General features: G+C 39.1%; 2 protein-coding genes across 4 annotated transcripts in view; one reads left to right on the top strand and one right to left on the bottom strand.

Moving 5' to 3' along the window:
* Positions 1 to 7,892, bottom strand: part of appl2 (adaptor protein, phosphotyrosine interaction, PH domain and leucine zipper containing 2) — a 15,675-nt gene extending 7,783 nt beyond the window's left edge. Inside the window, exons 1-10 of the mRNA XM_020078971.2 lie at positions 7,752 to 7,892; positions 5,142 to 5,240; positions 4,368 to 4,427; positions 2,968 to 3,039; positions 1,924 to 2,011; positions 1,758 to 1,799; positions 1,606 to 1,664; positions 809 to 955; positions 578 to 660; positions 210 to 362 (exon numbers count right to left, since the gene is read on the bottom strand). Of these exons, the coding sequence (XP_019934530.1) occupies positions 210 to 362; positions 578 to 660; positions 809 to 955; positions 1,606 to 1,664; positions 1,758 to 1,799; positions 1,924 to 2,011; positions 2,968 to 3,039; positions 4,368 to 4,427; positions 5,142 to 5,240; positions 7,752 to 7,808 (860 nt within the window). The 5' untranslated portion in view covers positions 7,809 to 7,892. The remainder of the gene's footprint in view (positions 1 to 209; positions 363 to 577; positions 661 to 808; positions 956 to 1,605; positions 1,665 to 1,757; positions 1,800 to 1,923; positions 2,012 to 2,967; positions 3,040 to 4,367; positions 4,428 to 5,141; positions 5,241 to 7,751) is intronic.
* LOC109624132 (overexpressed in colon carcinoma 1 protein) lies at positions 7,820 to 21,484 on the top strand. Of its 3 annotated transcripts, none has more exons than XM_069528005.1 (8): positions 7,820 to 7,959; positions 9,031 to 9,088; positions 12,872 to 13,159; positions 16,902 to 16,926; positions 18,275 to 18,310; positions 19,064 to 19,143; positions 20,044 to 20,074; positions 20,154 to 21,484. In XM_069528005.1, exons 3-7 carry the CDS (start codon positions 13,117 to 13,119, stop codon positions 20,046 to 20,048), a joined length of 189 nt encoding a protein of 62 aa, XP_069384106.1. In that variant the 5' UTR covers positions 7,820 to 7,959; positions 9,031 to 9,088; positions 12,872 to 13,116; the 3' UTR covers positions 20,049 to 20,074; positions 20,154 to 21,484. The 3 variants fall into 3 exon arrangements, with proteins under 3 accessions (XP_069384106.1, XP_069384107.1, XP_069384108.1); XM_069528006.1 differs by having other exon boundaries at positions 20,151 to 20,285; XM_069528007.1 differs by lacking the exons at positions 20,044 to 20,074; positions 20,154 to 21,484 and adding an exon at positions 19,218 to 19,349.

Here is a 21,484-nt window from a genome sequence, read left to right as displayed (position 1 = left end):
CTACTGCTGCTGTAAATCGTTTGCACCATCTACTGCACCACACTGAATTATCTAACGAAGCTAAAGCCATGAACGAAGGACTGATTCTGCTGTTCAAAGTTTATTCCCCCTGAGACACCCCTCGACATGCTGACTAGCTCGGAACGCTACACGAATAGGAAATGTGCTTGGATTTTAGATAAGGCTATAATGAGTGTAATTAATCTTACTTCCTTATGTTTAGGTAGCCCGCCTTCTGGATAAGTGTGCGATTGACAGGCTCAGTGTCCTTATCTGGCATGTAGACAGTGTCCTCCACTGAGAGAAGCTCCCTCTGGGACACACGCATGGCCTCCGCCTCCGTGTCCAGCTGGGCCTGGATACTAGACAGGAGAAAAAGTCCAAAATTGACTTTTAAAAATTACTTCTTGTTTCAAAAAACAATTTGAGCGTTAAAAATAAATTTGCAGGGCATCACCGTGTCTATTCTGGATCATTCACAGCAAACCACAAGACTTAATACTGTTCATAACAAAGCTCATGCTCGAATGTTGATGTGACAAAACAAAGATTCCTGTTAATGACATAAGGTCTTTACCTTTGTGTCATGGTGGACACAGAAGAAAGAAAGTTGTCCATCTTCTTCGACACCAGCTCAACGCCTTTCTTGAAGAAGCTGATCTGAGATTTAAGAGACAGAACTGGGTCATTCATATTGTCATGCTATTTTATCTTATCTTCACAGTTGCATTTTGAATTTAATTTAAATTTCTAGGACCAAAAATAATTGATGAATGGATCAGTTAGTAAACCAACAGCTGCACAGTACCTGTGCTTGTGTGTAGCCTAACATGGGTTCTAGCATCGCGACTCTCTTGCGATACTGCAGGGCGTTGAGGGCGCAGTAATACTGCAGTGAGGCCTGGTGCTGCTTCCTTCTAGTGTAAGCCACTTCCTTCACCAAGTCTGTCTTCAGCTGCACGGACAGGAGTGGCCATGTCAAACATGCGCACGCACGAAAAACAATACGAATACAAAAATACAATAAATACTAACAGGTCTAAGCATCACTAAGGCTTGAAAGGTGCAATACTTGGGGCAGCGCAACTTTGTTTAAATACTATTTCGATGTTTTAAAAAGTTGATATAGTTTTTAATTTTTTACACATCAAGAGTATACTGATCAACATTTATATTTATTACAGTATGTTTTCATCCACCCAATACATGTCCTATATTCACTCTCCTATAAGCTGTTTTGGATTCCATCAACAAAGTGTTGTGCTTTAAATCTACTCAAACACTTAACACGAATACAATGCTCAACATTTGCTGAATGTGCATATGCAGACAGAGTCCAGCTCTCACAAACACACAGAAGCATTATCTTGAATGTCTAATGACACATGCAGTAGAGGCTAATAGCATTGTGTTACCAAAGTCTTAATACAAAAGTGAGCTCTAGCAGTGAGCAATATTTAATTCCACCTCTTTGTATTTCAAATGCTTAGGAAACACTCCCCCATTAGCAGAGCATTATGGCAGTGAGAGGCCATTTACAGCCTTAGATCAATGGAAGAAAAGCTCCATTAGTAAAGCCGTGAGAGCGTTTCCCCGTCACACTACCTTTTCATTCTCCTTCTTCTTGGGCAGTCGGCTGTACTTCACCATAGTTGCCTCGTGCTCTGGAGCAGACGAGAGAAAGGACATGAGGCTCAGATAACAACTACACGCTTTAGCTGTTTTCTGAATCTGGTGAATAGAAAGTATCAACTCACCATCAGTGGCGATGCCAAATATTTCCTTCAGTGTGCTTATCTCTGCAAAATTCAGTGTTAAGTGAGTTTGGTGCAATATCTGCAACAGATCTACATCTTAAAAATTCATTACTGCTTAATAGCAGTAGAAAACACAAAGTGTGTTTGTGTGTATGTGTGGTCCTACCTGTGAGGTCCTTCTCTCGGAACTGGATCAAGGGGAAGACCATGCTGTCAGCCATCTGGTTGGCTAGTGTTGAGTGAAGCGAGTTCAGCTGAATGATACAAAAAACACATTATACAAAAATATCAAGTGCCGCACAAGCACACAGAGAATGTTCTCTCGCCAAACATCTTACGGGGGGGCTACAATTCATCTTAATATTTACAGTGACATTTGCTGCCAGTTATTTTTTAGGAAGATGGGAAATAACATTTCCAGTAAAGTGGGTGCAGAAAATGCCTCCCCTCCATCATAAGAGGCTCCACGCTGTGGAACAGTGCATTTCATGAAGAGAATGATAAAACCTCATGTTTGCTCAGATATTGGAAACAGGACCAAATGTTGCACACACAAGCAAATCCTGCTGTAATTCTTCATGCTTATCAACACGCTACACAACCGACATTTGAACAAGCTGACACCCACTTTAATCTGCATTATTTTGCTAAAGTGCTAAAGTTCACAGGATTAGGTGCAGCAGTTGGCTTAATTATCAGTGTGAAATGAGCTCTCCTCTGTTCATGACGAGGTAAAGGTCAAACAAACAATCAACCTGTGTCCGCTGGGCATACTGTGTATATATATATATATATATATATATATATTAAGAACACATATGTGTGTGTGTGTCTGTGTGTTCTTGTTGAGTGTTCACTCGGCAGGCTTGTGAACTCCTGTGGCTGAATGTGACAGGCCCATCTGTTATGTCTATATACCTGAGCCTGCACACCTCTCCTCCATTCATCCATCCACCTACCGCTGCCTCCCTCCATCCATCCGGCACCATAGGCATCATTCCCACCTCTTAGCATCAGTATAAAATCAGTTTGCTCTTACAGGGAGGATAAGGTCTTTTAATTGAGGTCATTTTAAACAGTGTGGAAGGATAATGCAGGTGCAATATCCTTTGTTGCGTGATTAAGATCCGACTCATCTGCTGTGCGTGCACCGTGCACACACACATAAGTACACACTTAAATAAACAAAAAATGCAAACACAGGCCTCACCTCCACTACAGTTTTGGCGAAGCTCTGCAGCGTGGTGATTACCTCTTCATCACCTTTTCCAAGGGCAAAATTCTAGACAGAAGAGAGGCAGAACAAGTTTAATCATGAAACTGCATAATGTGGCATGGAGAGCTTCCCTGAACTGGGGGCTTAATGTAAAAAACCTCTTCTGCCAGGATTTCTGGCACATTACTTTCATGGAACAAGTCCAGGGATGCTAATAAACCCCATGCTAAGAGACTGCGTTTTAAGCCTTTTTTAAACTACTAAAAAGTGCATCAATTACAGGTCATTGCAGATTTTTTTTTTAATCCACTTTGCAGACAGGAATTCGTTCCAACACTCTAATGATCCACACGTTTCTTTTTCAGCATGATTTAATAGACCTGCTGTGTTGAATCAACACCAAATCTATTTTAGTTTCTCGTTAGCTACATAAAATGAGGCTCCATGATGGATTACTGACTCAGAGGCACTTCATCTGTCTTTCATGCAGAGATTTAACAGACAGGCAGAGATAAGGCATGGCAGACACATGCAAACTCACACTAGAATAAAGGTCAGACCAAAATGATAATACTAATGGGTGTATCTTGATAATAAATGCAGGCAATGACTAAAATGAAGGTTTCATTTTCTGTTCTGTTCAGCACATCGACATTAGATTAAATCAGGTTCATTGTGAGGAAGCTAAGGGTTCACCTGCTGTGCTGTGTTTCCAATGCCGGGCTGCTCCTTTTCTTTTCCCTCCCCCCTCTCTCTTCTGTATTTCACACTATTTATTTTGACTTCAAATCTGAGATCAAACTATTTTTTTACTTCAATTACGCAACTTTCTCCCAATACAGCTTTCACTGAATGTGTAACTTCAACGAATCGGTTTTTGTGGTATTTCATGTCCACTGCTGACACTACAAAACCTTTTTCACGGTTTGAGTCCGGTGCGACGCCGTATCTAGATTTTGTTCAATCATTCCTGGCTTCTTAAAGTTTTTTTCAGTTTCTGCGGTTTCTGTGTGCGCACACAGCACAGCAGTCCTTTTGTTGCTATTGGCAGGGCGTTCACCTACGCTAATTAGGAAAAACTGAGACGCACTTTCAATTTACGAACACATGACATTCATCAATATAAGAACACAGATGTGAACTATTCTGACGTAGATTTATCTTAGAAAACTTCCTAAGAACTAATTTAAGAAAATTCTTGAGAAGATATTGATGAATGAGGCCCATTGAGCAAGTGGTAGAAACTGAAAGGCACGCTGGAAAGCATATCAAGCAATTTTATTATCTTATCTGAACAGTGCTAAAAGAGACTGCAATAAGAAAACTGAACTGAAAGTGTGTGTGGGGGTGGGGTTGGGGGGTGTAACACATGTGATCATGGTTCCTTTACTTACTTTCTTCTCATATTCCAGAAGCTGCTTTGAGAGCTGCTCTGTGGCCAGACCCATTTCACTCTGTAGGGGAGCAGGTTGACAGAAAATGCAAAATTAAAACCTCTATGTAATGAAGGAACAATTGAAGATGAACTGAGGACAGAAAAAAAATACATGTTGATGAATCACATAAATGCCAGACCTACCAGTGACCTGTAATGGGTCCACAAAAGGTCTGAAGGAATGTTACATAAATCTGAACAAAAAACTAAATGTGATTGGAACATGTTGAATGATATATCAACTATACAAAGTCAAACCTGTCTACATCCCAACACGACCTACAGCACACTATAGTAACTGAGCAAATTGTACAGATAGTTATTTTAAGGCAAACAGTGGCATTAATTAAAATTCAAATGTGGATGAAAAGGTTTTTCAGGTTCCTCAGTGGATCTTTGAACCAGTATTATGGTCCACACACACACTTCCCAAAGGTCAATAATAAACTCCCATACTTAAAGGTTCCTCAGTGCATAATGTTTAATTATTCAGTTTGCATTAGCGAGGTTGTAAAAAACTGTGTTTAAGATCCTAGTTTGGCATTTGTCCAGTCAGAATCTCCAGAGAGACAAGGACATCCTTTTTTTCAGTGCAAATCTAAACAAAACTAAAGTGAATTTGAATAATGCAAATGTTCCACTTAAACTCAGCTTCAGTCAGGGAAGTAAAAATTATTCCTGTTCAAATTTGCTCACAGTTACTCTAGCATGATATGTGTTTTTGTTTTAGTACCTGAGCTCCAAAGACCCGCTGCATGGACTGTAGAAGCTGGTTGGTGTAGTCTGTGAGCATCCCAGCATCTTCCTCAAACACACTGAGCAGAGAGCGAGTCTGTGAGACAAAATGTTTCAGTTAAAAACATTCATGTTTGTTCAGATGACACAATAACTGTAAATACAGCTGGAACTAATAGTAACAATCCCACATACTCTCTAGTTAGTTTCTCAAATGTGAGGATATTAAGTTTTTTTATCTTTGTGATCTTGTTGGTTGGTTGGTTGCACAAAGAAAGAAGAAATTATAACAGGGTTGTTTCAGTGTGTTCTGACATTTTATTGATAAAATAAGACATGAGAGAGAATAGTATTTATTTATTCTAATCTAATGATCAAGCCCAGGACAGTTAAGCTGAAGCTTCATATGTTTCTTGGGGAAAGTTTATTGAAACTATTGGGCAGCCATAAAGTAAACACTACTCTTGTAAAATATAAAACTAAAACAATTTACTTAACTGAAATTCACAAAGGAGTATTATTACCTCTGCCAAAAAGATAACGTTTTCATCCCTGTTTCTTTTTTTCTTTGTTAATTAGCACAATCACACAATGCCTACAGAATGAATCCATTACACTTTCTCCTAGAATAATTCATGGATCTTTGGTGCTGATCCAAATGAAAATCTTCTTGAAGAGAATGTGATTTCATGAGGGGACTGTTGCTGGAGGAATGCACTCTACTAAATGCCTTTTTAGTTAATAAGAGCATTGGCAGTAGTTGATAGCAGACATTAGACACAGGGAGAGAAATGAGGAGATCTGCAGTACTGAACTCTAGCTTTTAAGTGACACTGGAGGCATAGTGATTTTACTGCAGGCTGGCTGTATGCAAACTGAGGATTGTCTGAGGGCAGGTGCAGCAAGGTGGGGCAGATGCAGATACAGATACAGCAGAGAGGAACACACCCACTGGCTAAAGTCTGTTTACAGTCCACTCCTGTTGACTTCCACCACAGGGGAAACTGTGACTGTCATTTCACGCTGAAAGGAGATCATCTGGAATCACACTTTGAAACTTTGCTTTTAAAAGGTGCTGTATAAATAAAGTTATAAAATGATAATTATCGTTATTATTATTATTAATTTACTGAGTGAAAGCACCAGGCCTATTTCTTCTTATAAGAGCCTACATTGTGAAGGACAGTAATGTGAGAGATGAGAATAAGCCTCCAGCTTCAGCTTGGGCTGCACTTAAGCACAACCATCAAGGATGTCAGCAGTGCTAAAAGAGTGATGTAACAGAAAACAGAAAATTCAGGCTACATTAGATGTGCGTGGTGAGATACCATACTTGTTCAGTATTAATAAAATCAAAGAAATACATATCAAAATTATGATTTAACCAACCTATACAACCAACTTGAAAAATGATATATTGTGTACAATAGTGTTAACTTGCTGATCTTGTTTGGGAAATGTCATATAAACAAATGTAACCCAAATTACGTTACTGGTTTAAAGATTATTTTAATTCCCTTAAATATATCAATTAATCATTCATTTTTAATTGTAGAGCCCATATTCGCAATTTGCCTCATATAGGGCTGACCACAGGGAAAGAAATTTAGAAACCTCAGAGAGAGCCACAAGTGAGGGACCTCTCTTCCAGGACAAACGGATAATAAGATAATAATAAGATAATAATAAGACCATGGGAATATTTAATAATCTCTTTAAGGAAGATGTGGGAATTATATTCCCTTTGATTTCTTTGATCTTATTTTAGTTTTGATTTATATTCTTCTTCTACTGTAATTTTCACATACTTATATCGACCTATAAGTAAAGAACACATTCCTGCTAGTTTGTATTCCTTGTAATAAAAAGAACAGATGTGCATTATAACAGTACAATATGGTATAATATAGCAGAACGGGGTTCTGTATTACACTTAACCATCACTTCAAATCCATGCATGAGGCCTAGTGAACATCTTTCACAGTTCATGTCAGACCTGTGACCATCACACAGCATGTGGTGCTCACCATAGAGACAGATACGACAGCCCTGTTCCAGGGTATTGACTAATTCCTGGGGATAATGGAAAACCCTCCCACATCCAGAGAATCAGGCCCAGATTGAGTCTAAACCCCAAAACAACTAACGTCAGAGGACCCTGCAGAATAAAATGGCTGCAGGTGTGTTTGTGTTGTCTGTGGTCTTGACATCGTCCAAAATGAGTTGGGAAGTTAAACAGGGAGTATCTCCTCTGATAGACAGACAGACAGACAGACAGAGAGACAGACAGAGAGACAGACAGACAGACAGACAGAGAGACAGATAAACAGACAGACAGACAGAGGGTAGCCCTGTGACGAGCGGTGGTCCCGTGTACAATCAACCAAACGCTCATAATAAAGTCAAGCAGCACAAACAACAGCAGTGTTTCCGCCCCTGAAACAGGATTTTACATTCACATAACAACGTGTCAACACAGAGCTGTCACCGAGCAGAGGGACCGGACTACAGCCGGGACCCGGATCTGGGCTCCAGCAAGATAACTTCCCCCCCTCCACAGTGACAGAGAGCCGGGTCCTCTCCCCGGGACGAGCCGCTCTCCCCCTACCTGAGGACTGTCCTGCAGCGCTTCCTCCAGCAGCAGCTTGTGATGAACGGCCGGCATCTTGTTAGCGTCGCAGTACAAGGGAAAGAGGGAGGCTTGAGTGATTCAGAGCGTGGACTCGGTTTCCCAGAGACCACCGCGCGGCCGAGGCGAGAAACGCACTGGAGGCGGGCCCAGGGTGACGTCATCCAGAACCGACGGAACAAACATGGTGAGGAATAAAAAACGTTGAACAAATATACTTTGTATATATATATATATCCTGTGTCTTTAGAAATAAATACATACACAGAATACTAACACATTCACACACAGTATATTTACATATATTATATATATGTGTATGGATAGACAGCTGATAAACCAGGTGCCACCATTTTACTGTAAACAGCGACCCCATGTGGTAACAGAAATTAGTCGCAGAGTTCTCCTTCATTCACAGAATAAACACTTTCCTTTAATTGTGTTTGTCAGTTTTTTTCTGTTCTACCTTTTGCCTTGAAAACTCTGATATAAATTGCAGATGTTCTTGTACTTTGTAAGGATGCATCTATTTCATTATAATTATCTGTTTGAGGCACCGAAGTCCTAATAAATATTTAGCAAATAAAATATAATGATGATTTACACAATGCGTTTCAAGGTTAAGATATCTTGAGTTCCTGCTGAACAAAGGTTAATTACAGTAATCTATTTTAACAGTGGTAGGACAAGAAAGTCGAACTTCCACCAAGTGCTCAACTACTAGTAAATGTTCTGCATTCAAAATATTATTTAAAAGTAAAGAAATATTTCTTGGCAAAGTATTCTCAAATGTGAAACATATCAAGTTATTCCATGGCAGATTGGCCCTTCCATTGACATATTTTTGTACAGTATTTGATTAGATATTAATCATTAATAAAGCAATCGTGAGATACAAGCAATTCGCTATATTTTCAGTCATTCAAATGACTTACAATTGAAGTCTCAAACCACTGTAATGTGTCTTAAACCAAAACGTTATTCAATTTACAGTGATATACAACAGAGGAAGGCAGCAAATCTTCAGACTCAAGATGCAGGAACCAATAAATGTAAAAATAATGTAAATGAGTGACAGGAGAAATTGCTACAGCTGATTGGTACAATATCATGGCCATTTAATTTAAACCCATTTTAAGTAATTATCATCCAGCTCGTATTTTGTTTTGTCTCAGACACAATTGTCAGATTACAGGTAGATCATGAGATGTACTTAAAATTGTTGCTGGTTTCTGAATTTACTGCTCCCTTTTTACAGAAGCTGCAAGCTGGAAGAAACAATCCCTTCTGTCACTGATCCCACCCTGGATGATAAAGTGAGTAGTCGCCGTACTCCTAGTTTTCCAAATGTCACATACTGCGGCTGAGCACGTTCTGTAATGTCATCTTTTATTTTCAAGCCCTGAACCCATTGCTGATTTTGCTGGACCTCAGCCTGGTATCTTAACATTGTGTGTATAGTGTTGTATCGTGGCAGACACTTATTTTGCCTTTCTTAATGTTGGTGGTATACCTGTCTGTGCTCGCGTTATCAGGGTGTGGCAGGGGACTTTGTTTTGGGTCTGCTGCCCATTTACTGAGTAAAACGTTTAAAGAAGCCTCCTAGGGAGTCATTGAAGACTAGCCAGGCTAGTTAGCCATCTCTTTAGGCAGATAGGGTTTGGAATGCCTCTTTACATCTTGTTTTCTTGTATCTTTTGCATTGTGCACGGCACCTTGTGTAGTTGTGATTAATGCTTTTGATTCCAGTAACTTGTGTGTGTCTGTTTGACCTTTTGTGTTGTGGGTTACTGCTGTGTTGAATTGCAGCTTTGCAGAATTGTTGTGACCTGTTTGTGTGGGATGTAGTCACTCCACTTAGTGGGTGTGACCTCCTAGTTTGTGAAGTTGGTGTATGTTGTATCCAACACAAATGTGTAATGTGAACATTAAAACAATACAACAAATCTCATCATGCAGGTTTGTAAAGCACCTCACTCCAGAACATAAGTCAGTGTGTTCTCTTGTGTAATAATGAAATTACAGTGTATTGAAGAATATGTACAATCAACTACTTCTTTGTTTGCCTAATCTGTCCCAACGAGTTACCACTTGAGTCATGAAGTGAGCGCACGCCCAAACTAAACAAGAAGATTGACTTATTTGTTCGAGTCTGATCCAATTTACTGTGTATGATAATGAAGTTTACTGAAATTAATAGGTTTTTGTGTAGATTCTGAGGTGGGGCCAAAAAATAATGTGATTGAAAAGTAGATTGTTGTTTTATTTTTATGTTGGCCAACATTTTAAGCAGTACAAGAGCAGTTAGTATTGCCACATATATGTCACTAACCACTTACAGCTATTTCCACTCAGCAAAGATTACACATCGTCTCAACCTGTTAACTTCTATTACAGGTTAAAGAGCAAGTGGTTTAATGGCCTAATAACTGAGAGGTGGATACAAAACTTCAACCATGACACAACCTTGAATTTGAAACAAGTGTAAAATAAACTGATTTATAATATGTTGTTTCCAGTTAAATATGATTTACTTGAGAAATGCAGCCTTATCTTTTTGTTACCAAGATAATTTTACAATCACAGGATAATGTAACTTAAAGTTAGTGAAACTGAAATAGTTTTTCTCTTTTTTACTCTAAGACATTTTAGGTCTCCATTATAGTTTAATTGACTTAAGATCGATGGCCATGTCTTGTTGTGTAGAGTCTAATGTAGGCAAGCCGTGACACGCAGCCGGAGAACATTCTTTCCTCCTCGATGGACTTGGGTTTTTTAATTGGTTTAGTTGTGGGTGTAAATCAGACAAGGCATTTCAGTACCAAGTTCGATAATTAACTGTGTTTGCTGGCTCGGCTAAATCTGGCCTATAAAAAGAGATGCTTAATGTCAGTGGAACTAACCTGGATTAAACAAAGCAGCGATTCAGCTGACAAAGGAAACACACTCTCAGGAGAAAGTTTAAACCTGTATCTGCTGGAGAGCATACGCTTGTGCCTGGGATGGTATGATTGCCATACAGGAAAAATAGTTGTTTATCGAGCACACACTCCCTCAAGAGGAGCAATGCATGTCGGCAAAAAAATATCTTGATGGAGATATGAAAGCATATAGAAATTCATTCAGTAGTTCCTGAGACATTTCACAAAAAAACAATTATGATTAACGAAAAGGTTCCTCCATTATGTAATCTATTGTGGATTGCCCTCCGTTTGTGAAAGATGTGCGATGGAAGGTAGAGCAGCATATAGCACTGTGTAAATGGGTGAATGTAGCTTATAGTGTAAAAGGCTTTGAGTGGCTAAGTGCTTTATAAAACATATATAACTATATAAACACAATCCATTTAGCAGCAGACTCACCATCAGACCTTCATTGCACAGCGCCATGACCACAAAGCTACCTGTTTAAAAGCATTCTTTCCTTTCATCTTTGCAATGGACAATTCCTTCTGTAACGCAATCCATTTTTACTGCAAATGCTGGTTAGACAGAAGAAGACTGACCAAACAGAAGTCATGTTACTCACCTGAAACAAGTTTGTACTTGTTTTGCCAGAAAGTTTCGTACTTTGTACATTTTAGCAAATGAAGAAAATCAATGCGACTGACATAAGCATTAGCTCCCCACTACACCCAGTTATCTTATCACAATATTGTTATTTAGACACATTTGGACAGAGTATAGGCTGATTACAAAGATAGATGACATGTCTCCCACTTCCTTCCACAAAATTTGACGCTAAAATAACCCGGATATGAGTGCTGCTATCTTCTGCTGATGACATCGTTTGGAGCCAGAATCTGCGCAGTAGTAATTGAGGATGCTTGACTAATGGTAAATCAGTCTCATCTGTCAATCATGACGTTTGACCCAGGTTTTGTAGCATTGAATGAGTAATTAAAACCAAATTTTTGCAGCTATCCAAGAGGTGGTGATCAAGACGATTCGGCTTCACTCATGTCGAGCCATCATGTCGTCCATCTCTTTATTCCATCTGTGGGACAGAGCCAGGCTAGCAGTTTCCCCTTTGTTTTCAGTCTGCATGCTGAACTAAGCTAAGCAGCTGGCTGTAGCCTCAACTCATAGAGTGATATGGATCTCCTCATCCAACTCACTGCTGGAAAGGGAGTGTATTTCCCAAAAACATGAAACTATTCCTTTAATGTCAATTTTAATTGTCTCTTATCTCAAATATCTGTGAAAAATCACCCATTGTACAAAAAGTTCTGATCCTGCACCTCTACGTCAGAGAGAGACATTCCAGGATTTAATAACAGCACACACGATTTAATATACCAGCAAACTGCCACTTGTACTCATGAGAGCCTGTATGTACGGACCTGAGGAAACCATTATAAGCCTGACTAACAGAAGAAAATGTGAAGGAGAAATGTCTGCTGCTTTATTGGCAGGCTCTTTCAGGAATGGAGCGTTTGCCGCTGGAAAGGTGTCATCATAATGTTAAAAATCTTGACTCAGATGTGGCTGCTTCATAACACCACACACTGAATGTGAGAATTACTTTCACCGGTGGAGTGAGCTATTTAACTCCCATCTGAACTCCCATCACACACAGTGTTGTCAGAGCCTCAAAACAACATGTGCTGAGATGTAAAGGCTGTTATAAACCGGCCTAAGCATGACCCTTGTGCTTTCCTAGCTTCTTGCTGTGTGTGTGTGTGTGTGTGTGTGTGTGTGTGTGTGTGTGTGTGTGTGTGTGTGTGTGTGTGTGTGTGTGTGTGTGTGTTGCCTATAGAAAAAAAGCACAAATAAAGGTCCTCGATAGACAAGTTGGGTGTTTTTACAGGATGTCACGCACAGGCTGATAAACTGATGCCCCATGAATGCATTTCCTTTTTTTCCACCTTTATATGAAATGAAAGCTCCCTATTGGTCAGTCTCAACACACCCTCCGCCTCCTTTCGCCCGGTTTCCCGGGCAACCATGTCAGGGTGGAGGAAAAGAGCAAATCATGTTAGGGCATAGCATCTCTCTCTCTCTCTCTCTCTCTCTCTCTCTCTCTCTCTCTCTCTCTCTCTCTCTCCCTCTCTCTGTGTGTGTGTGTGTGTATAAAAGTGTCTCTCTCCATGCTTTCAGTTCACTCTCAGCTCTCCATTGCATTGAAGAGAGGACGGACTCAAGACTGAGCAGAGGGGAGGGCAACACGACCAGAGGAGATCCCTGTGAGACGTTTCTGTGACCTTCCCTCTCTTCCTTCTTTCTTTCTTTCATTCTTTCTTTCCCAATGTGATTTGGGTCTCTTTCCTTTCCTCCTCCTTCATCTTCTTCTTCTTCTTAAGCATTTTTCTGCTCTGCTTGGACGGTGGCTGCATCGATGTAAAATGGGTTGTGGCAATTCCTCAGTTACCAGCAACACAGGAGGTGGTGAGTAGTGTTTCAAGCATCTGTATGAATATAAAATATATATATATATGTGTGTGTGTGTATGTGTGTGTATGTGTGTGTATGTGTGTGTGTGTGTGTGTGTGTGTGTGTGTGTCAGAGTGTGTGGGAGAGCGTTGTCACTGTATCTGCATCAATGGGAGACAGTGTTTTGAATGTAAATGATTTGTCAGGGTTCCCCTTGCATTCTGTGTGTGGGATCTCAGCGTCTTGACTTCATTCATAAATGAATAGACAGCATCATACCATCACATATGTTAATGCCTCCACATGTAATATTTTTGGGCATTTGTGGCATTCTGGGAGTCACTCTACAATGTGTGTGTTTGTGTGTCAGCTAGATGCATGTGTTTTCGTGAGGTGGTCTCCTCAGTCACGAATGCTGGGTCAAACCTGAAGGGTCTCCCATGTTCTGAGACACCAGAGCAGCCTCAGGAATGTGTTAATCTGCTAATGATGGTGACAATGATACTGTAATTACAATGTCTACATTGATACAAAAGCAAGTCCCTCATTGGTCTTTTTTTCTTCATGTGTTTCTCTTTCTCTTTGTGTGTTTGTGTCGGTTTCCATGGATTCTGAGGATGAAAGACCAACAGTTACACTGACATTCATGCTCTTTTTGTTCCCCCCTCTTCACTGATGCTAGTTGTGCCTGGAAGCATTTGTCTTTGAAATACTCTCGATCAAATAGCCAGCTTTCATTCATAAAGCCTGGAGAACACAACTGAGTGGATGCTTATACAAACACTCATCCAGATATCCTGCTTAATTGTGACTTGTCCTTAAATAACACATCACTCTTTTGATTCAGACTGATACAATAGGCTTCCTGTTTTAAATTATGCAGAGTAAATCTCTGGACACTATGGTCCAAATGAGGTAAAAATTAGATTTAAGTGTCAGCAGGGTCATCTCTACACGACTACCATTTAATTCAGCACGGTGTGTGCTTGCAGGTACAGAATCATTCACAAAGCAGGAAGCCACAGACAAACTACTGAAACAGACCAGTTGTTGCCTTTTGGTTTAAATTTGCTCTTCGTTAAATTGTCTGCAGACAACATCCTTTTGTTGTTTTGTTGTGAGTGTGGCTTGTTTATGAGGGTCGGCAGCTGTGTTTATTTCAGTGCAGCAGGCCTTATCCATTTTCTGCTCTTTAGTAGAGGTCAGCGTTCAGCACAATGTCAAGGACATGTGACATCCTGTCACTTTGACAAACATGGACCAGTGGCTGCTCTCATTTGTTTGTACAAGCTGACAATATGCTAAAGCCAGTGGATGCCCTCTCATCGATCTTACTCATATTTATACTATTTTAAGTATAATTGTTTCTACACATTTGCAGTTTAATTTTGTTTAACACATTTCATTTCCTGTATAAAGCACATTATGAACACTAGTGGTAAATGTTTATAACTATGACACCTGTTGTGGACACCAAAGTAGAGGGAACATTGCTAATAGGAACACAGTTCTAACAATATAAAATGTCTTCACAGGTGAAGTTCTAATTATTGAAAATGTATTTACTGTATTTAAACACATAAAATGTCCATATATTCATTTACAGTGTTTTACCTTCAATCATAAAAAATACATTTCAAATATTAAAATAGTAATATGTTACCCTAACACTTTATTTCAACTTATATTAAGCATTTAAAAGCACCACACATACATGTAATTAACACTTTATAACACATTATATGTATGTATATGTTATATGTTTATGTATTCATCAACAACTCCTGTTGTAGTTTTATGTCGATATAAGTTCATTTTTTAGATTGATTTATATATATATATATATATATTAATATTTGTGCAACACTTTAGATTATCCTCCCTCATTTTGCATTGATAAGCAGTATATGAATGTTAAATAATTACTTTATAACAGAGTTGGCTGATTTAAAGGTTCAGTGTGTAGAATGTAATGATATCTAGTGGTAAAGTTGCATGTTGCAGCTGATTACCATTAACTCACCCTCTCCTTCCAAACATGGAGGTAGCTTCAGTTGTCATAAAAACTCATCAGGCGATTAGTTTGTCCAGTCTGGATGACTGTAAAACAAATCTTGTGACCTCTGTAGACCAACTCTCGATGTAAATATAAAGTATTTAAATGTAAAGCACGAAGAAAACAACAATTCATACAATTTAGACGATCACCCACTAGTTAAAACATCACTAAGATTATTTTATATCCAACTTCTGCCAAAAGATCCATTTCACCTAAATCTTACACACTGAACCTTTAAATCTTCATTAATGTATTCAACAGTTAACACTTAAAATGTCTGAATTACAGTATTTGTTGTAACACACTTACTAAATGTTTTGCAAATGTCACAGAGGAAAGGTTAAAGTAAAATGTTACTATTCATTTCAAATGTTTTGCTCCCAGGCATTGTCCAAATCAAAACCACAACCAAAGTCATTCAGGATTCAGCTTTCAAGTGGAGTCACACAAGAATGTTCCAATTTTAATCTATGGTCATTACCAAACTCTCAACGACAGTCTCAATGCACCGTATATATCACATTGCTCATCCCCAGTCTTATGCAGCCAGATGTGCTCCGTAGGAAATGAATGAGCTCTTGTTTGGCCGCTGAATGGCCCCTGTGTCATGTCAGCAGACTCAAACCTTAACGAGAAAAGAAACACAACTCTCAATTCCTTTCACAAGGACAAAATTAGCTGCGTAATGTAGATTCTCTACATTTAAAATGCTGCACGTCAGTGTATAAAAAAGGGTCGACACAAAGTGTGAGCTTTTTGAATCCAGGCATTTTATACTCAATGCATTTACAGCAACATGTCCTCTGTTACCCTCTAAAGGCTGAGGAAACTAAAAAATAAAAGCCAACTGATTGAGTATTAGTGGTCTTCATATTGACGACTATTAGTGGATATACAAAGCAAATGTTATCACTCAAATGGACTTGAGTTATGCAAATTATCCCAAAGATATTCCAATGAAGCATTAAACCTGCATATACATTTTAATATTTATTTTGGCTGAACATTGTTAGTGTTTTGTGCTATTTGAATATATGTTAATATGTTTTCTTGTTCATTTGTAGATATGGTGGTCAGGATGGATTATAGGGAAATATTAAGTGCTGAACTTTGATAATGGGGTTCGCACGTAATAAATGTAAATTTAGGCAACAAAGGCACTTTGATAAAGTGATAAATAATATAGTAATGTTTCATGTCTAATGTAGTAATATGACTGATAAAATGTTCTTGCTTTAAGCTACTGTCGACTCAAATATTAAAATATCAAATATAACTCAGCTTATCACTCCGCTTTAAATTTGCTTTTGGAAGTTAAATCCAATGACTAATAAACAACGTTGTACATTTTGTACATGACCAAGCCTGAATAGACATTGAATGTTATTCTATTTTAAACTTATTTTAGATCACTGCCAGCCTGAGGGTCTCCACCTTCACTTTATAACCAAATAACCGAGTATTTCCAGTGAGTTAGCTGTTCTTAAACAGTGTAAAGGCAGACTGTGTTGAAGTGTGATGTGTTATGTAGCTGTGGCTGGCTCTTTTATTTGCGTGTATATGTCTGTGTCTCCTGAAAGGTGGTTTTGGAAGGAAACAGCTGCCTGGTCCATGAAGTAAACACACAGGGATTAATTATTAGTGAGGTAACAGATACACACAGTATAAATTAAATCTTGTCTTTTCATCTGTTTTCAGGTCCAGCAGAAGCCTCCAAAGAAGTGTAAGTACATCAGTGGTTTTCTAATGATTTCAGGTACACATGATGCCCCTATGGCCTCCAGACTTTGTGCGTTTGCATCACACACTACACCTTCACAAAACAGATAAGTGGACAAAACATTCAGAACATTTTTCCATCATTCTTGAGTCTCAAAGTGTCTTTTGCCATCTTTGGGTATGTACAGAATGTGACGCTGGAGAGTAGTAGCTTCCTCTGTGGTTTCCTGCCATGGACACTAATGCTGTAACACAACAGTGCATAAACAGAGAGGTTATCCAGCTCCAATGATTCCTTCAGGCCTTTCACTGGCACTCACTTATCTCACTGATCGCAGCCACTAACTGTCTATTAACTGTGTCCTGATGAAAATCAAATGAACTCCTTGAAACTCATTTTGTCTGCATTTCCAGCTTCTTAGAAATCAGCAACTCTTGATTGTAAGTCTTTGTGAAATGTGTTTCACATCAGAAGATGCTTCATTTGAACATGTTTCTCTAAGGGAAAGTAGCTCTAACCTCAAACCTCTGGTTTCATTAGTGAAGGTTTGATAACTCCTGACTCCAATAAGTTTTTGTTTATGTCATCAGCCTGAGGGTTACAGAATACAGGCTTCATTTTCATCTCCCTCCTTCAAAAATCCACCACACTATAATATTCAGTGTGAGAAAGGATATTGACTTTAAAAGAAAGCAATGTATATGAAAACATGAAAGTGTTAAACTATTCTTTTAGTTTAAAAAAAAGTTGTTTCTGCTTCTGTTTTTCTGTGTCCTTAAGAAATTTTACATTAGTGTCTATCAAAGCTTTGGGAGGAGCAGCATCACCAAAGCATTTCCTGGAATCAGTGTGTGTGTGTGTGTGTGTGTGTGCGCGCGCGTGCGTGCGTGCGTGCGTGCGTGCGTGCACTTCTTGATAACCATCTGAGCAGCCAGCACTGGACCCATGAGAGCTGACAGCAGTACATGACTGACTCACTGAGGCTAATCACTTCTTCTGAGGACTGTAGTGCACAGCAAAACACACACACACACACACACACAGGTAGTCTAATATGGTGAAAGCAGTTCTTGAAAAATGAGCAAACAATAACGAGAATTAAAAAAATGAGGTAATTGGAAACTGGTTGTTCAGTCTTCAGCTTCCATGAAATTTTGCAGTTGAGATTTCCCAGAACAGAATGAGCTGTATTCCCTACAGGGCTAATGAAGCGTACCTCAAATATTTGGCAGACATGTGACTTTGCCTCCACAGTTCAGTGTTTACAATCTTTACAATCTGCGTCTCATGACTTTCTTTGTTTGTGAATTTTTATTGAGCTGACCTGACCCGTGCTTCTTCTCTCTATCAGGACAGAAGATCCCGCGGTAGAAGATGAGAAAAGAAGGTACTTTATTACATTTCTATAATTTATTGTCTGCATCTTTCATCTAGAATAATCATTGAACTTATGCAATACAAACAATTGCATTGTTTTTATGGTACATCAATGTGATATTTTTTCATTGGCGTGTCACATTTATGTCGATATGTCACAGAAGGAAAAGCAAAGGTAGAAATAAAATAAAAAATTTGAATTGTTTCAACTTGCTCTCAACTTTTTGTTTGTTACTCGCAACACTTTTTATTTTACCAAGAGATATAGGTTTTTCTACATTACCATTGTTATCACCACTGTTGCCAATTATTTTAAATGTCAAGGAATAACTGCTTATAAATCAGTGGAATTATCTATTTTGAAACTGAGTTTCACTTTAAAACTTTGTTTCAAAGAGGATGGATAGACTGTGAAAATAAGTGCATGGAGCTCGCTCTCTTTATCCACGGAGATTATAGTGAATGCAGTCCACTTGAAATTCACCAGATCCAGATTTTTATTTGGATCTGCACCACATTTTATACCTAAACATGTCCGATTTCTTTTCATAAAGATCCATGAATTATTCTCTCAGAAAACTCTCTCAATTTTAAAAATCTTTGTCTGCCCCCAGATCAAGATGTGCATCAAAATTTAAAATTTTATTTCCTGACTCATTCCAAATGCATACACTGGTGATCTGTCCAGTTGTGTGAAACCTTATGAAAACAGAACCTCCTTGGCAGAGGTAAAACCAACATAACATAAGTCCTCTCTTCTCAGGAACTATGGTGGTGTGTACGTGGGTCTACCCACAGACATGACCACTGTGGCTTCCAGTCAGTCCAAGTCCACACATAAAGGTAATGTATCTCCAACACATGTGAATCCCATGTTCTGTCAACTGATAACTGAAGACATGTTTGGTCTGATAAAGTGTAGGCTATATTAAGATGGTACCTCTGACAGTGACTGAAGCAGCTTGGGGCGAATGGAGAGGAATAATCCCTGGTGGCCGAGGCAGCACCCCATGAAACCACATGTCGCCTACAGCGCCTTCAGTTTTCTCTGACCTTTATATTTGACGAAATCTTAATGAGGAGCATCCTCTTTATTAGATTGGGTTCTCACATCTGTGGAGATGAACATAGTTCCATTCACCATGGAAAAATATCTTAATATAATTTCATTTTCCTATTTTATTTATATGAGATGTTTGTTTGAAGTGTTTTTGTGTTCAGTTATTTCACTAACAGTACATTTATTTTTGAACAAACACAGAGTACAGTGGACTTCATTCTTTCATGTAACCGCCTTTCTAACAGAGAAATGTATGACGGCCAAGACGTCTCACACAAGCTCAAACAGAAAAGACTAATGCAAAAGCCCAGTGGTGTAAAATGTGATGCTTGTGTATTTGAGGTGTTGCGGTATAGGAAAAAGAAAAAGGCAAATGTGCCCAAACACCTCAAATAACAAATAACAGCTCACTTGACTATAGCAAGAAAAACAGAAAGCAACTCTGCTCATTTCATTGTCATCACTCATAGCTTACTTCGGTTGTGATGTCATGTTTGTAGTTGTGCTCATCTTGGTTAAATAAAATAATGAATTTATTGTCCTGTCCTGTGTGCGTGGGTGTTTTTGAGAACAGTGTTTACATTGTGACAGAGAAAGCAGAGGTAGAAATTTGTTAAATAATTGTCCCTATGAATATCTGAATATCTGTACTGATTCTGTATTATTTTTTAATCCTTTTGCAGACTAGCAGCGGCTGGAGGACAGTCAACACAGGTATACTGCTTGTTCAGCTCTAAGAGTGCTGGTGCAAAGAATCGCGTGACGCAAACACCTTTATTCTTTGTCTCAGCAGGATGCTGCATATTCATTCACCCAGAGTTACTCACGTTATAATCAGGGAGCATGTAAGTTCTCAGATTCACTACACACCGGCAAAAACTCTCAGGCTTCAACACTCTTCATTGAACAAGGACGTTGGACAGCATTCCGGGGCACTGAGGACGCCGCCTCATGGAGTCTGGGTGGCACAGGGACGCACAGCGGTGGTCTGCACACAGCATCCCTCATCATCAGCCTTCACTTTGCAAAAAAAAAAAGAAAAAAAGATGGGCTTAAAAGCGGACAAGTGACTGGCAGCTGTGGGCAGCAGTGGGCATTGCAATGGCCATCTTGGCTCCACGGTTGCAGCACTGGAACGTTGTCTTTCTTTCTCAGGAGAAGACGGGGGGAACACTGCCAGCTCACTCACGTGGTGAACTGTCAGGGACTCGCACACATTCCCCATTGCCCTCTGCAATAATAATCACTGCTCAGTTATTTCTCTAAAACGCCATCAATGATTCATTGTGTGACGGAGACAGAGAGAATCCTGAGCTCTACAGACAGACAGCAGCAAACACGTCCCCGATGATGCGTCACAGAATGTTGCAGTGTTGTTGAAAATAACTGATTTCCGTCAGAGATCTCCGACAGTCCAACGACGCTGGGCTTAATGCTCATAACAGCAGTGGGTGAAGTCAAAGGTGTTTTAATTAGACTCCCCTCAACATAACTATCCAGAGTGTAGCAGCTAGGTCATACCTGTTTGTGCCCCAGACCGATGATGTAACATCAACATATGACTCATGATACTTAGAGGAGCTTTCTGTCTCTCTCTTTCTCTCTCTGCAGAATGTTGTTTCCCCCCCAGAAGTACTCTGGGTAATTCACACAGCTCCTACAATCTTTCTCAAGATATACAGAAGAAACACAGTTTGTTAATATCTCACAGAATAAATTTGATTTTATACATAGCAAGAACTATCCTCAAATGATCTTCAGCTGCAAAAAATATAGTACAAAGGAAACAGAGTATGAATGGAAACAGACATTATACCCCTCCCCCTTTTGTCTTGGTTTATTGCATTGCTTTGTAACACATGCACTGATTTAAAAAATGTTTTTATACATGATGTATATCAGACTTATTGTGAATGTTGTTTTACTGTATGTATTGTTTAAATTATGAGCCTGTTTTTATTCATTTTACTCATTGTCCACAAATACTATAGGAAAAAACTAAAACTAACATCCATCCAGTATCTATACATCTTATCCTTTGAGGGTTGCAGGGGGAGCATTTTAGGTATAGGCTAGGTATATCCTTGAATTGATCAAAATTAAATTTATTTGTTTAAAAAAAAA

This window comes from Paralichthys olivaceus, chromosome 7 (assembly GCF_024713975.1).
Source record: "Paralichthys olivaceus isolate ysfri-2021 chromosome 7, ASM2471397v2, whole genome shotgun sequence".
NCBI lineage: Eukaryota > Metazoa > Chordata > Actinopteri > Pleuronectiformes > Paralichthyidae > Paralichthys > Paralichthys olivaceus.
This window is presented reverse-complemented; position numbering and strand designations above follow the sequence as displayed.